Source organism: Rhinolophus hipposideros (assembly GCF_964194185.1).
Source record: "Rhinolophus hipposideros genome assembly, chromosome: 18".
NCBI classification, from domain to species: Eukaryota; Metazoa; Chordata; class Mammalia; order Chiroptera; family Rhinolophidae; genus Rhinolophus; species Rhinolophus hipposideros.
In genome coordinates this window covers 49,010,553-49,027,414 of record NC_138064.1, presented here as the reverse complement: position 1 = coordinate 49,027,414, position 16,862 = coordinate 49,010,553, and the positions used below count along the sequence as shown (strand labels likewise).

The following is a 16,862-nucleotide window of genomic DNA, read 5'->3' as shown; positions in this document are numbered from 1 at the left end:
CAAGCCCAGCCATAGGAAACACAATACATCTTAGCTGTTACGACTTATTTAGGCTTATAGAAAAAGAGGGAAGAAACTCCTGCTTAATCGGAAATAATATAAAACTACAGTTTGTTCATTAAAAGACAGGCACACACCTCAGTGAATCCTTAAAGTAATTCTGCGTTTCATTCATGGTGAAATTACATAATCTTTTTATTTCTTTAAACTTAAAAGGCTGAGCCAGTTGCACATGATACATTAAAGCCACATGTTTACTTACTTTAGAAGAGTTACTATTTTGAGACTATGATCATTCCTGGGTGGGAAAACATTTCCCTGTGCCTCCTGTCCATTGAAAAGAGTTCCACGTAAAGAAGATTTCCATTTCTTGGGTTAGCGTCTTCAAATTCCAGTTCTCTTTTCAAGTTTTGTCATAAAGCAAGGGAAGGGAGTACTGTAGACTCCTTGAGGAAGGAGTTCCTTCTAATTCCTCTTCACTGCCCCAAGTGTCTGGCAAATAGTACCTGCTCTATCAATGTCTTATGAATGAATGAATAATTTAGATGTTTAATCCTTTACGTCAGTGATACTTTGTTCATGGGGCTTGTTAAAACACAGATTGCTGGGCTCTGGCCCCAGAGTTTCTGGTTCAGTAGGTCAGGGGTGGGTCCTGTGACTCTGCATTTCCACCACGCCTGCTGGTGCTGCTGGCCCGAGCGCTCTACTTTGAGAACCAACTGCTTTGGGGTCCTTCACTGCGTAGGTCCACTGCTCTGTGACTTTTTCCAAGCCCTCCAAGAGATTAACATCTATAACTATCTGACCTTGCCCCATAGAACTGAGATCGATTTTGTAAAAGTTACTGGTATTTGACCAGTAAGAGCAATAGAAGAGCAACCTGGATCTTTTTTTTTTAATCAAAAACTACGTTCACCCCTTGTATCATTGAGAGAAGTGAGAATCGGATCGCCGCCTCCTTCATGATTGCGGCTGTGCTGGCAGGACACGGCCAGTAGGGGTAGAGTGGAGTGGCCCACCTGGAAATATTTAAGCCAGCTTGCAGCTCCATCCAGTTTTGGAGTCCTCCCTTAGTGTCAGGTGCGCCTAACTGCAAACTTGAAATGAGACATGACCTTTTGCAGAAAGAGCAGGTGAGCAGAATGCTTACAGGAGATGAACATGATACAGAAGGGAACACATTATTTGCAAAGTCTTTTCATGCTCGCTTGTGAGCCTGAATGAAGTCACTGGCACCCCCAGGTAGAAGAAACAAGAGGAATGCATGGCCTGAGGAAGGCTGCTTTCTGCAAAAAGCCATTGTCCTAATCCCAGGGATCACTTGGGATGGCAGGCGAGGAGCTGGGATTCCAAACCCAGGCCTCAGGGAGCCCCTCCTTATCCATGAGGACACACAGTAGAAGCCCGAGACCGGTCAGATAGAGGGTTCTAGAGGGACACCGGACTCCCGGAACAGAGAGAGGAGATCAAACTGGAACGTGTGCAGGGAATTGAAGGGAAGGAAAGGACCAAGGCCTTCCTCTGAGGTACCGTGTTTCCCCAAAAATAAGACGGGGTCTTGTATTAATTTTTGCTCCATTTTCAGCGGATGTCTTATTTTTTTCATGTACAACAATCTACATTTATTCAAATACAGTCATGTCATCTTCTTCTGGAACATTGTCGTAACTTACTAAATGTGTCCGTCTGGCTGATGATCTTAACTGGGGCTTATTTTCGGGGTAGGTCTTATTTTCGGGGAAACATGGTAGTGAGAATGTATTAGTAACGTACTGATACATAACAAATGCCTCAACATTTAGTAACTTAAAACAACAAATATTTATTGTCTTGCACTGTTTCCATGGATCAGAGAGCTGGGAGCGGCTAAGCTGGGTGGTTCTGGCTCAGAGTCGCTCGTGAGGTTGCCGTGACGCTGTCGTCCAGAGCCGCTGTCTGTCATCTGAAGTCTTGGCTGGGGCTGGAGGACCCACTTCCAAGATGGCGCACTCAGCTGGCTGTTGGCAGGAGGCCTCAGTTCCTCACTCTCGGTACCTTAGACCTCACCATAGGGCTGCTCACGACTTAGCAGTTAACTTCTCTCAGAGCCAACAACCAGAGAGACAGGAAGGAAGTCAAAATGCCTTTTATGACCAAGTCTCAGAAGTGACACACTGTCACTTCCACAGTATTCTGTTCATTAGAAACGAGTCACTAAGTCCGGCCCACACTGAAGGGAAAGGGAATAAGGCTCCACCTCCCAGAGGAGCAGCACCACCACAAAGGGGGAGCCTCTGCCATCCTCCCCTTCTGGGCTCAGAGGAGCACAAAGATCATTAATGTAGGGCCTTTGGTGAAAAGATGATGGGGGCTTTTAAAAGGATGGCAAGGGGCTGTGGGAGTTTTGCCCAACTGGGCTGAGGAGAGGTGCATGGATAGAGGAGGGGGCATTAGAAACTCTCTGTGGGCTTTGAGCCCGTGGTCCTTATAGGGGTCACGCGGGCCCCGTCTCTCTTTAGGCCAGAGGGCAACCTTGCTTCTAAGTACTGAAACCACCAATGAGTCCCATGTCTCAGGTTGAGTTCCAGAGAAGAAACAGAAGGAGCTGGCTGCTTAGAGCCAACTGTGTGCTAGAGAGACAGCCATACATGGCACTGTACATCTCCTTCTAGATAGTCTGGCCTGCCAGGCCCCCGGTGGGGAAGGAGTGGGGGTGTAAGGCAGAAGTCCTGTCCTGGAATAAAGAGGAGCTCTGGGCTGCGCTTCTCAGGAAAGGTGTTTGGGGGGTGGAGAGCATGTTAGGAAGGGGAAGCGGGAGGGGGAGGGCCCCCACTATTTTTATTACAATGATCCCACTGAGGATGATGGGTCAGCACCACTAGGCACAGCAGCCATCAGCCCTTTGTGGCTATGGCTCCTGGGTCCCACACGGAGACTCTGCCATGGGGCAGGTGTTGATTTTGCCCACCTCGGCTCCATAAATGGAATCTGCTTAGCAGTGTTCTTTTGAGGATGCAGAGCCACTGGTGGTCATATTGTATTGCGTCTGTTCTTATCTCCCCTATTATCCCTGAGGAATAAGCTAATCAAACTTGCTGATGATTTTACACTGAGAAGGAGATAGCTAATAACTTGGATGACAAGTATTAGAATACAATGTGATGTGGATAAATTGGGTCCATGTATTAAGGGCTATAAAATGAGATTCCATCAAGGCATGAATAATGGTGCCTGTAGAAAAGATTAATCAAATACCCCATTAAAAGGTATAGGAATTCTCGTCAGAATTACACTCCTGCCCCTACCGCACCCCCACTCTATTCTGAAACTGCTTTCTACTAGGAGAAATATGGAAAAGCATTTAGAGGAAATAATAGAAAATTTGGGACATACGTTTTGATAGAACAAGATCATAAAGACAGATTTCAGCAACCAGTGTTTAATTGGGGGTGGGGGGGGAGGAAGGCAATTGGCATGAGTAATCATTTACCAATGTAGTTTCCAAGGGAGCCCTGTTGATACCATTCAGCAAATGCCAACAAAGCATTTACTTTCCAAAGGGAGAAAGCAAGACAAGAGAAATGAAAACATCTCCAGGAACGGACCGGAGAACAACCAAGCCATAGAGAAGAATCAAGTGTGAGAATGGACAATGCAGAAGATAGACACAACTTCTGAAAGATCTCGGAGGACTCCCATTGTCTGGAGAAGGCTTCCTGGAAGAGGAGACTCCAGCAGAGCCTCGAAATGTGGACAAGCAAATTCGTGAGCACACTCTGGTGACAGGGTTTAGGGAGAAAATGGGCATGAGCAGAGCAGGGGGCACCTGTGGAATTCTTCTCTCCATTTCCACCACCACCACCCTGGTCCAAGCTACCATCGCTTCTCGCCTGGACAACTACAAGCCTTCCAGCTGTTTTCCCTGCTTCCATTCTTGCTCCTCTACAATCCATTCTGCACATGGAAGTCAGAATCAAAATCAAAGTTAATCATACCATTCTCTTGATTTGTGGCTTCCCATTGCTCTTAAGCTAAAAGTAAAAATCATTATCATGGCTGCAAAGTCTTGCGTGGTCTGAACCACATCCTGTGCCAGGCTCCCTTTCACTCTCTTTGCCAGTCAAGCTGGCCTTTCAGAATTTCAGCACATTGGGTCTTCCTGCCACTGAACCTTTGCACATAATTTTCCTTCTCTGTGTATGATTTTTTTGCATCCTCTCTTCCCGAAGCTAACTCTGACTCATCCTTCAGAATGCATCTTAATGATTACTTCCTCCTGGAAGACTTCCCTGATTTTCATAACAAGGTCACCTCTCCCTCATACCTTGAAAACAAATGTTTATTGTGTGAACATATGATTAATATGTCTCTCCCACTAGACCACAGCTCAGTAAGGGTAGGGCATCCCCCAGAGCCTAGCACAGCCTTAATAAATACATATTGACTGGATCATGACCTTTAATTAGGAATAATGAGGCCAGTTGAGAAATTACACTTGACCAGTATGTATGAATTCTTACTCGGATATAAAACTGAATTCATGTCCAGACTGCCACCTGCTGGCTGTGCTGTTGTAAATAAATCACAGATCCTCTCAGACAGAGCCTGTTTCATGTATAAAGGGGGAGTACCAACAGCCACCTCACACAGTTGTAGCAAGAAATTAATGAAATCATATATATATAAAAATATTTTTTATTGTAGTACCAGACATACATAAACTCTGTCATTTTTTCCAGAGCCTGGCACATTGGGTCATTAAACATCTATTGGATGGATGGATGGATGGATGGATGGATGGATGGATGGATGGATGGGTGAATGGATGGATTAACAATTAGGGTACCAGTACAAGAGCCAGGAAGGGAACCTGGTATAAAGATAGCATGATAGAAGCCAAAAGAGGAGAGAATATGAAAAAGGAGGAGGAGGCTTGTTGATCAGCCACAATATCGTAGCAGAGCAGGCATGGAGAATGATGGGAAAAACCATTGAACTTGGGTAGAAGGAAGTCAGTAGTGACCTCAAAGCAAATCTTTCTCAGCCTTTTCATGTTGTCTGTGCTTTCAGTGACATGCCTTAATTGTAACTTAATCACTTTACTGATTTTTGTCTTTTTGGGGGAAATCAAATTGATTTGCACATACAGCAAAGTTGGCGAAATTACTCCAGCTGCTGCCAGCAGGTGCTGACAAGTGAAGAAGTGAATTCAGAGGATAAGAGAATACTCTGAACACTTATTCTAATAAGGCCTAGAAATCCTTAGTTATTTAATAAATTGCCATGGACAATAAGGTTTCAGTTTCAAGGATTTTTTTTTGTTTGTTTAAATGTTTAACTCCCTGTGTTCCGGTAGGAGTAAGGCTGTTATGTGTAGGCAGGAAACTGTAGTAAAAGGTCCATCTGAAAGTGACTGCACATTTCTGTAAGCTTTTTTCTGTCTCTTTGGTCATACCCTACTTCCTACCACAACCATCCACATAGAGTAAGTCACACACACATACACACACACACACACACACACACACACACACACATACACTGTGTTCCTATCCTGTGGTTGCTTCTCCTCCAGCGTGGTGGCTCAGCCCTCACTTCCCCTCCAAGCCCTGATCTAGCCAGTCTGCGTGTGTAGGTCTTGGGGACGAGTGGCCCAGGCTGAACCCAAGCCCCATACTGGTCATCTCAGGGCTGACTCCTGATGAGTAAGAAAGACACGATGAATAAATGAAACTCCGTGGCTATTTCAACATTCATTGTCACGCCAGTGCTCTAAACGGGGCTGACAAAATTAGGTACTCAGTGGGGAAAAGGTAAGAACAGACTAGAAGAAAAGGCCACCAAAGATTTCATTACCATATAGTCATCCATGGTATGGAACACAGGTCTCTGGGGAAAGGAGGTAGTATTCCAGAAGACATGAGAATGGTTCACAGAGAGGGTGTGAAGGCCCCCTACGTGCGTCTTCAGCCGGGGTAGCTCCAGAGCATGCTCCTCATCTAATGACAGCATCATGCATGGCTCTCCTCTTCCTCACGTCTTCCAGATCCAGGATTTCTTTGACAGCGATGGGTTCAAATGTTCAGTCTCATCAATAGAGTGGTTTTCTATGAACTGAGGCATACAGTTTGCTAAGAAGGAATGCCGAGGCACTCGTCCTTCAAATGGTATCGTCCCTGGAAGTCCCACCACTGTCCAGCCTGGGAAGTGGAAGGAGTTGCACAGTAAGGACCTCACGCATCCATCTGCCTTCAGGTGTACCTTCCTGGTGAAGCTGGCGCTCAGTAGGGAGGCCTGGGCATGGGCGGGGCAGGACCCTTTCCGGGGGTTGCATGGCAGGGGCAGCAGAGCTGGAACCCATAACCACTTCTATGTCCTTCTCTGGCTCTACTGCAGGAGCAAACCCCAAAGCTCTTGAGTCCCTCAGTGTCCAGAAGCATGAGGACATATCTCCTGCTCTCACCGAAGAGCTTAATGGTTAAGAGCTGGGCCTGAGTTAGGGTCACAGTTCGGCTCTACCTCGCCTATTTCCTGCCCTCTCCAAGCTTAACTTCTCATGTGTAGAAAATGGGTATAATCATGCTTTCTCAGAGGTGGTGGAAGATTAAATGTCCCAATGCATGTAATGTGCTTAGACCAACCCCAGCCCAGCATGAGAAATGAGCTCATGGAAGCATGGAAGCCATGTTAGATCGAACCCCCTTCCTACGTTCTGCTCAACCTTCAAGCATCACCACAGGTGCCAGCCCAGCCTGCCCTTCAGGATTTTCATACAGTGGGTATTTCATAGACTAGCTAGTTCTTGGAAGCTGGAGTTGGAACTCTTGAAAAGAGAGGAGTCCACGAAGGGGTTTGGAGTGGAGGGCTGGGGGCGGGGGAAGGGACAAGAAGAGGGTTTAGGAAAGAACTCTGAGGAATTCCTAGTGATCCAGAGATGGGGCCCGGGGAGAAGCAAGAGCAGTCAGGGAGACAAGTGGTTAGTCCTGAAACATCGGAATAACAGTGTTGCAGAGCCAGGCAGAAAGGAATTCCAAGGAGTATTAAATCTCTCAGAAAGGAAAACTAGACAATAACTAAGAAAAACAGCTTTTGAATCACATTTGCCTTTTCAGTGAAAGTGACTTCAAATTAATTTAGTTTTGAGAATTTTAAACACACACATTGTAATCACTGGAAATACCTAGAGCGTTGTAATCATTGGAAATACCTAAAGCATTATAAAAACCAGGGTTGGAAATCACTTACCATCTATACCATAAGAGCAGGAACCCAATCTTGCAAGCAGATTTTAAAAATCCCTGTGCCCAGGAAAAAAGTCAGTCTGCCTGTCAAATTTGAATCACATCCTTCTCCCGAGTATCTTTCCCGCCCTGCTCCTTCCCCCTGAATACTCAATCCTGCTTTCTTTCACAAGTGCAGCCCGTAGAAGAACCAAGGAAAGAAATAAGAATAGAGAACCAGAATGTGATCAGTTAGGGCCTCTGCCTAATTTCTTTTATTCTCTTCTGATGTCTGTTAGGCTGCTTTCATAGCTGAATAACTAATACTATAATAAAGTTTTGAGGGGGTGGCCAGTTAGCTCCGTTGGTTAGAGTGTGGTGCTAATTCACACCATGGTTCAATCGCCATGTGGGCCACTGTGAGCCGTGCCCTCCTTAAAAAAAATAAAGTTTTGTAGGCAGTGTCAGTAGTCTATTAGGTTTGAAGAGTGCCTTACTTTTGAATCTTTATTGCATCCATATGTTTTGGAGCTGTTTTTTACCCTGTGCAAATCAAAACAGACCCCAAACATTTTATTTTAAGTATAAAAAAACTCCCGTCTCCTAGTATAGCACTGCTCATTTCTTTTGTTCATTGTGTGGGTGCCATAGCCCTGGAGTATATAATTTAGGGTCCTCGACTTATTGGGGGTGTCTGGAGGTCACTGTTAAATGGATGTGCCCTTTATTAAGGCAGTATTTGATAAAGTCTTTTGAAAATGCTAATAATTATGTTTGTGGGACTGCCTGCTGAGATTAGAGAAAGGAAAAAAATTGTAAGCTAACTTTTCTTGCTCCAAACCATAAGTAAATGGCCAGATCTAATCTTCCTTTCATCTATCATTTATATTTATTACATTTGGTGAATCTGGTTAGTGGTTTAGATTCCTTAGGTTTTTACTACATCCAGGCTCTTATTATGCAATCATCTTTGATAAAACCTAATGGTATACACCCCAGCCCCCAGAGCATAACGTGATGCCAAACCCCATTCCAAATATGCTTCCTACTAAAGCAAACCATATTGGAAGACGTTTAAGGGAAGCATTTCCCGGTCACTTCCAATTGCAAAAAATAATTTCATAAATCTCTAGTTCCATAGAGAGCTCCCTCCAAGTCGTGTTTTCTTCCCTGCCTCTCTTGTGAGAGCTCCCTTTGCCCACACACTCATGAGAATGTGATTGTGGTGGGTTGCGCCCTCCTTCAGAACATGGCTTGCAGACAGTTTTGGGGTTTTTATTTCCCTAATGGCTGATTATTTGCATTAAGAATGAGTGCATCGCAACGTGTTAGTGTGCACCAAGAGCAAAATCCAGTACAGTAGAAAATACAGTAGAAAACTGCAGGTTAGACAGCCTGAGTCTTCAACAGATAAATAGTAAGGACAGGCAATAGATGGAGGGAGAACTGGTCGCTTTAAGTGAGCTTAAGAGACGTCTTAAAAATGGGCAAGACTAAACAGTGTCTAAGGATACACACTTGGGTGACAAAACCATAAATAAACTCAAGGGAGTCAGTCAGGAGTGTGGGTACTTGGGGGGGGGCTGCAATTGGGACAGATGCGTGGATGGGCTTCTGGGGTGGCCAGCCGGTCACATGCTTGTCCCAGGGCATCCGCGTTCATTTGTTTTGCGTGGTTTTGCATGTCAGTGCTTTATTGTACCGTAAAAATCTTTCTTGTAACGAATCCACGTGGGGTTCACATTACCTACAGTGTTTCAGGAATTTCAGGAATTTGGCTTTTGGGTGTCTTCTAATAAACGATGTCTTACCTTTCTCACTAAGAGGAAAATTATAAATCCATCCAGAAATTGACCAGTGGGGTTGTCTGGAAGCTTGGTCAGAATTGAGGGGGAAATGGCCTATTCGTGGAGTTTTTCTGGGTTCTGGCTACCAGAGATTCCCCTGGTCTTTTTTCCGCCCGACTTTCATATATAGAGTTAATTACTTAGTTCATTGCTTTCCGTAATGGAATAAGTACCTGCAAACCCACCCTCCTAAATAAGAGCTAGGACCCTGACAGTAGCTACACTGCTTCTTGCCCTCATTCCTCTCGATCTTTGGTAATCTTTAAAAACCACAAAGGTTTATTTAGGGGACCTTGTCCCTGTCATAAGCCCTCACTTTCTTCACTTCTTTTGTCCCTGCATCTGCCAGTCTGATGTGTCCACCCTAGTGGTATGATTTTAGGGCTGAGACATCATTCCTTGACCTCAAGCCTTTCACCCCTATTAAGTGCATTTACCTCTTTAGGATGAATTAGTGAGGTCAGAGTTAGTTTCACTAGAGGGTAAAGTCATCAAGAGCAAGACTCTGGAAACCTGAGGTGGGGTCACAGTGAGGGACAACCCAAAAGAAGGTGGCAGGGGTTACCTTTTCTCCTTTTTCTTGTTATCAGACCTGGCCTCCACATGTTGACATTTTCCAGCTTCAATCTAGAATCCCACTAAAACACTCCATTTACATCTGTCCCTGGGGCTGCCTGAAGCTAGTTGTCCAACTCTCTGCATGAGCTGAGTCCAGCCCTGTTTGGGAATAAACAGGGTAGATTCAGCTCCATAAGGAAAGGAACTGCAACCCCTGGCACCGTGCTTGGCACAAAGCAGGTGCTCAGGGAACTCTGGATAAAAAAATGAATGAGTAAACAAGGGAGCAGGCCAAACACACAGCTTCCCGCAGGAGAGAGAGCACAGAGCCCTCCAAGATGTGCAGTGAGAAAGGGAGTGCTGTCGTTACCAGGCTGCTGGGGTCGTCCCCTTTCCCCTCGCCTGCACCCCGATCTGCAGCCTCGGCCCAGCCTCTTCTGCTCTGTCCTCAACAAGAAAATCAGCCAGTGCCTTGTTCTTAGAAGGAACAGCTCTTATCACATTTTGTTCCCATTTGCACAGCACGTTTGGAGTCATAGAGTATTTCCCCACACATACCTAATTTGCACTACCCAGTAATCCCATGACGTAGGTAATTCCCACTTTATGGAGGAGGAAACTAAGGCTGAGAGGACAAAAAATGACTTTTGAGGAGCAGAGCTATAACTAGAACCTGGAACTTTGGCACCTTACATCCAGTATCCTTTGCTGTACTGTCTTTGGCACTGGTGGAGACCCACATAAAGAGGCATCAGGAGCCAGCATTACCCTCAAGATGCTTCACCTCTAATTCAGACACAGAAAACTGCCTTAAACAGTAAAGATAGGCCCACAAACATTTGGCAGCACTGCCTGCCTGATCCTTCCCAGAGATGCAATGAAAGGTTATTTTCCTGCTTTTGTTTCTTAGAAAGGTTCTCTCCATGTAAATTTATTTAGAGAGTATAGGAAGGGGGTGGTTAGTATTCTTCATCATGTTGCAATGGGGGGAGAGAGAGAGCGTGAATACTAGGAATCCAGAGGAAAGCCCGAAGACTAATCACTGTACAGTCTCACACTTCAGCAGAGCTCATTAAAAAAATCCCCATCATGGATAGGAATGGAAAGCAAAGGGCTTAAGTAATCCACCATCTAGATATCTGTCTACTTACATCAGTGTTGTCTATGACAACGACTTCCTAGCTCAGAAATGTCCGTGCTTTGAGCCTTCCCTCCCCAAAACCGGTTCACATCCCTTCTTTCTCCTGATGCGCTCAGTGCCCCTGTGTCGGATGTGGGACTGGTACTGAGGCTTAGAAATGATACGTGGCTTGTCCAGGCCCCACGGCTAATTAGTGACAGCACTGGAACTTGAACCTGATCTCTTCCCAGCCCCTAACTCTTTTCCCACTTCCTCTCCTACAGTGGCCCTTCTCTGCCTTCTCTTTCAGCGCCCTTGAGAAAGACCCAGCAGTGGCAGCTCTGCCACCTCCGAATCCACAGCACTGGCTCTTGCCAACTCGTTCTTGTATTACTGTGGTTAAGTGTTCACTGACCGCTTTGTGTGTGTTGTAATCATTTAATTAGTCTATGCCTGGGAGGAAGAGGGCTTTATTTAGAAGCTTAATAGTGCAAACTTCCAAGTCTTCGGTTCACTGTGAGCTCGATGGCATTAGGATGACCTCAGTCGGCCCGCTGTGTTCCTAATCCACTTAGCACCAGGAAGATAACCAGCAAAGGCTTCATTCAAGGCACAGCCTGTGTACTGAGACTGCAGGAGGGTTGTGGCTAGGTTCATGAAGAGAGGACAGATGCAGAAAGGCAGGATAATGGGGAAAATCTTTTAGGGCCTTTAAAAAAATAACCAGATCTTTTCATGCTCCTCTTGGGGCAAAAAGACAGTAGAATTTATCTTCTTGGATCCTGGGTTGGGGATAGTGTGTTACAGCCAGTGTTTCTCAGCCTCGATTGCACATTGGGGTGACCTAGGAAGCTTTCACAGATCCTGATGCCAGGCCTGGCATCAGTTTTTTAGATTTTTATTTTGTTTTGTTTTTAACTCCACACATGATTCCAGTGTGTTGCCAAGCTTAAGAAACAGTGATCAGATGAGTGATGGTGGCTTTGTCCCATGTCGACCTGGCTAGGCTGAACTACATTTCCCAGAATTCCCTGTCCTGTGGGTTTCTAAGTAGGATGGAGCCACAGAGAGATTCTTGAGTGATCTGGAGGACGAAGCAGCAGCCTTTTTATAACACGTGCATTGTCACCTGTCTGCTGCTCACCACACCGGCATGAGGCTGCGGTTGTTTCACCTTCCCTTAAACCCCCTTCAGGTTCTCTGACTCCTGGGCCAGGTGTGTTGCTTAGCTCCACGATGAAGGGCCCCAGCTTACCATCAAGGTCAAAGGCAATGAGAACTAACGTGAATTTCAGTCCATCCTGCTGGGGTTCCAGTTAAGGCTTGTAGGTTCCAGATCATTCTTGGTCTCCCCCTATTTTCACTCTTTCCTTCCCAACTGCCTGCCCAGGGGACTTCATGTAACTCCAGCATCAGATGCAAGAACAGCAGCCTTATAGAGGCCGTTTAACCATCAATTACTGTTGCAAAGATCAAATATCTGTTATAGACTCATAAAAATGTGTACAAGTGGACACTTTGGTCAATGTTGCTCAAGCAGTAGTTTCCCATAATCAGAAGTGTCTGGACGTTGATGATAACCACTTTGAGCACCTCTTGTAATTGCAGAAGTCAAACGTGACATGTATTCATCTTTTGTTATTGGTATACATTGAGTATTACAATTTTAATGCAGTTTTCCTTTTTTAAAATGTGTATACATTTTTTTGGCACCCTCTGTATATACAGATACATACGATGTCTGACAATTAAGTTCGCAAACGTTGCAACGATGTTGCTAACATTTTTTTATATCAGAGGGATTATTCATTATGAATTTGTACCGACTGGACAAAAGTTAACCAAGTTTACTCTCTGAAAGTGCTGAAAAGGCTGCATGAAAAAGTTAGACGACCTGAACTTTTCACCAACAATTCATGGCTCTTGCATCACGACAATGCACCAGCTCACACGTCACTGTCTGTGAGGGAGTTTTTAGCCAGTAAACAAATAACTGTATTGGAACACCCTCCCTACTCACCTGATCTGGCCCCCAATGACTTCTTTCTTTACCTGAAGATAAAGGTAATATTGAAAGGAAGACATTTTGATGGCATTCAGGACATCAAGAGTAATACAATGACAGCTCTGATGGCCATTCCAGAAAAAGAGTTCCAAAACTGCTTTGAAGGGTGGACTAGGTGCTGGCATCAGGTCACAGCTTCCCCAGGGGAGGACTTCTGAGGTGACCGTAGTGACATTCAGCAATGAGGTGTGTAGCGCTTTTCCTAGGATGAGTGCGTGAACTTAATTGTCCAGCCTCATATACATATATGTATACATCCTTGTAGTTCAGCTTTTTCTATTGAACCCTGGCTGATACTGGTTTGCAGAATTGTGGAGTAAGAGATTGTTTTTATCCATAGATATTGGCCCAGTATAAGAAAGAAACAGCTCCCTGTCTCCACCTCCATACCCCCAAACTGACACCTGTGGGGCAATTTGAAAACCTCTCAGATTCCTGACCTACAAGTCTGATGGTGTGTGGGAAACCCCTGGGAAGGATCTTAAAAATGCAAATTCCTGGGCTTCATGAACTCAGATCTGGGAATCAGACTTTCAAGGGATTGGAAAAGTGAGAATTTTTTTTTTTTTTATTGGAGAAGGGGAACAGGACTTTATTGGGGAACAGTGTGTACTTCTAGGATTTTTTCCAAGTCAAGTTGTTGTCCTTTCAGTCGTACTTGTGGAGGGCGCATTCAACTCCAGGTACAGTTGCCGTTGCTAGTTGCAGGGGGCGCAGCCCACCATCCCTTGCAGGAGTCAAACCAGCAACTTTGTTGTTGAGAGGACGCGCTCCAACCAACTGAGCCATCTGGGAGCTCAGCGGCAGCTCAGCTCAAGGTGCCGTGTTCAATCTTAGTTGCAGGGGGCGCTGCCCACCATCCCTTGCGGGACTTGAGGAGTAAGTTGAACCGGCAACTTTGTGGTTGAGAGCGCACTGGCCCATTTGGGAATTGAACCGGCAGCCTTTGGCGTTAGGAGCGTAGAGCTCCAACAGCCTGAGCCACCGGGCTGGCACGAGAATTTTTTTAAAAGCCTCCCCTACCCAGCCTTTCTGGGATGCTGGTTATAGTCTGTGTCTTGATCTGGGTGCTGGTGACATGGGGGTATTTTGTGTGCCCAATGTCGTCAGGTGTTGGTACCGTGCTAAGGGTCCGGAGTTTCACCCCTGCAGAGGCACACTTGTGATTTGTGTCCCTTCCTGTATGCATGTTGTATGTCAATTGAAAAAAAAAAAAAATCACCCCACCTCCCACCTTTCCCCATAATCCCATATGCCAGTGACTGGCCAAACTTCAGAACCACTGGACCAGATGCTTCCTTGTACAGTTTCTAGCAAAATTTAGAGAAGAACAGAAAAATGTTCAGCAATTGGGAAGTAGTTAAGATGCGTCTATAATCCTAATGTTACAATCCTATGCAATTATTCTAACATTAAAGAAGAATTTGAAACCATGAGTCAGCCAGCGAGCTTCACGTGATAGGAGTATGTTGCAGGGGGATGAGAGGGGCCACTTTGGAAGAGCACACTGGAACCAGACTATGGAAAGCTTTGAATGGCAGACTGAAAATGAGCAAAGCCACTTTCAAAGAGTTGGGGCTTTATTTTGAGGAGGGGCTTACAGATTTTGCGAATAAAAATAGCATTTTTAAAAGTGCATATATAAATATAAAATTACATTATCCACCATATTTAACTACTCACAAAATATATTATTGTTTGAAAGGCACACTGGTGAATGACAGGCCCTGGCACTAGAAATGGGCAGTTTGCTTCCTTTGGGGTCAAGACAGACTTTTCAACCTCAACTTCATTCTAAAGTACCTGCAGTCTTTTATGCACTGTTCTGGAGTGCATTTGAATAGGGGGGAAAAGAAAAGAAAGAAAGAAAATCAGTTAAAGCCCCAATTGTCCCATTTGAAGGCTTAGTAGTTTCCTGTGGGGCACAGCTGTTGTAGGTACATTAAGATTTTATAACCATAGTGCAGGGAGAAACTTCACAGGCTGATTCATTTTTTAAGCAACAAGTGTCTAGAACAGGTCCAACAGTTGTTCTCAACAAGGGGGTTGGACCTGGGGTGGGGATGAGGGGTGACAACAGAGAATTGGGTTGCATTACAATCTTCTCTGGGACTTCTGAAATGAAGAAGTACAGGCCCTATCCACAAACGATTCTGAAGCTACCCTCTATTTAAATCCACCAGCTAAATGCGTTCTCGTATCTTCTTTAATATCCAGGGACAGAGTTTTCAAAACTTCTTTTAGTGGCCCTTTGTGCACCTTCTCTCCCTCACCACCACCCTCTCCCCACCCCAAACTCCAAACACTAGAATGCTTGAGCTTTCAAGTAAGGGCAGAGGTAGGCTGAAAAGCATTGGTTGAGAAAAATCAAACCACTGGCATCATCAAACTAATTTTGAAAGACGTTTTCGTTCTCGTTCTCGTTCGCCTTGCAGTATTGACACTTTATCCCTGCTTACGCTCCCATACTGTAACCATACCTTACACTCGATTTTGAACACTATCCAGAGAGAATTCTTTGTGGAATTTCCCCAGGGAATTCCCTCTGGAACCCAACACACTCCCACACAGCTCTCCACATATTCGCTGGCATGTGCAGAGGGAATGCAAACCGATCTTAGCATTAGTCTCAGTCTAACACAGTTAACAAGACAAATCTAATAAGGAAAACGATAACTTGGGGCATTGCAAAGTGAGAGGCCCATTCCCATGCATCTGTACCATTTCCTTTCTTCCCCTTATGCAGATAGTTGGAGAATTGAGGTCCACGAATTTCCTCTCCCACTCCCCACACCCCTCCCCAACGAGGGCCTTTCCCAAAACAGGGCAAGAGCACTTGTCCTTCACCATTTTTCCTTCCAGCCATTTCTCAGCAAAGGAGGTTCACTTGAATTAGTCCGCCTGCTGGTTCATGAACCACCTGATGTCCTTGATCTACCTGGTGGCCCCAGCTCTAGGGACACAAAGGCAGCTCTGCCCACACCGGGCTCCAAGCCGTTTTGATCAGCTCATAGGCAGCAGCTCCCAGAGCACTTCACTGGGCTAATGAAAGTTGGCAGAGGCACCGAGTGCAAACGCCCCAAGCCCCAGGCTTGAGGAGGAAGTCTCTGGGAGAAGGAGGGTGAGCTTCAGCTTTCTAGCTCAATCATACACAGGCTCAGGGGTCCAAGAGGATACCCAGCTGGGTGACTGTCTGGCAGGAGGATTCCTGTGACATCACTGTTACACCCACATGGATCTCAGAGGCATAGTATCTGTCCACTAGTGTGGGCCGTCAGGTAACATCTACTCAAGACAGAACTGCAGGATGTTAGAGCTGGAAAGAGACCTCCAAAATGGCAGATTCAACCTCTGCACTCCCTTGTCACAGACCCACGGAGGCTATGCAGGTGACTTGCCCCGAGTCCCTCTGGTAGACATAGAGCTGGGCCATTCTCCCAGGTGTTCCAAGTCCAGCATTCCACCACTGCCCTGCCCCTGCTCACAAACGCAAATTGTGCTATGATGTTCTTCTCATAATTATTGGATTATCAGCATTATCGATGGCCAGCAACATTAACAGGCTGGCTATAGGTATGTTTATATAATATATATGCATATGTAATATATATTAATATGTTTTAAAGAGGTATATACGTTTTTTATCCACCTTAAAGCTAATTTGCCTTTGTTTCTTCTTTCTTAGTCCTCCTTTCAGTAACCTTTTATTTAGGTCTCTAAGGGACTGTTGCATGTGTGAAATGTTGAAAACTGACTATAGGCTCAAGATGTAATGTCTTTTAGCCTGAGTTGTGATAAACGGCACTGAATGGTTTTAACGCTTTTTAAAAATCATATCTTAAATTATGTCCTATACATACGGAATTTGTGTATCGTGATTTTATATTTGTAACGCATGTGTGTTTTCACATAATGATCGAGTTTACCTTACAACATTCGGGGGAAGGAAATGTGGATTTAATTATAGGTGGATGTTTTTTTGAGATGTAATTGACACATAACGTTGTATTCGTTTTAGGTATACAACATAATTTGATATAGGTGTGTGTGTGTAGATATATTTTTTAATTCAT

At 45.0% G+C, this 16,862-nt stretch overlaps 1 protein-coding gene across 6 annotated transcripts in view; it reads left to right on the top strand.

Moving 5' to 3' along the window:
• ATXN7L1 (ataxin 7 like 1) overlaps nucleotides 1-16,862 on the top strand; it is a gene marked incomplete at its 5' end in the record, with an annotated part of 221,273 nt that overhangs the window by 97,121 nt on the left and 107,290 nt on the right. The window contains one exon of one of the 6 annotated variants that reach the window (XM_081079573.1): nucleotides 3,540-5,268. The exons of the other annotated variants lie outside the window; for them this stretch is intronic. Within the exon in view, the coding sequence (XP_080935699.1) occupies nucleotides 3,540-3,622 (83 nt within the window). The 3' untranslated portion in view covers nucleotides 3,623-5,268. Of the gene's footprint in view, nucleotides 1-3,539; nucleotides 5,269-16,862 lie in introns of those variants that run through there. 6 annotated transcript variants of the gene reach the window in all.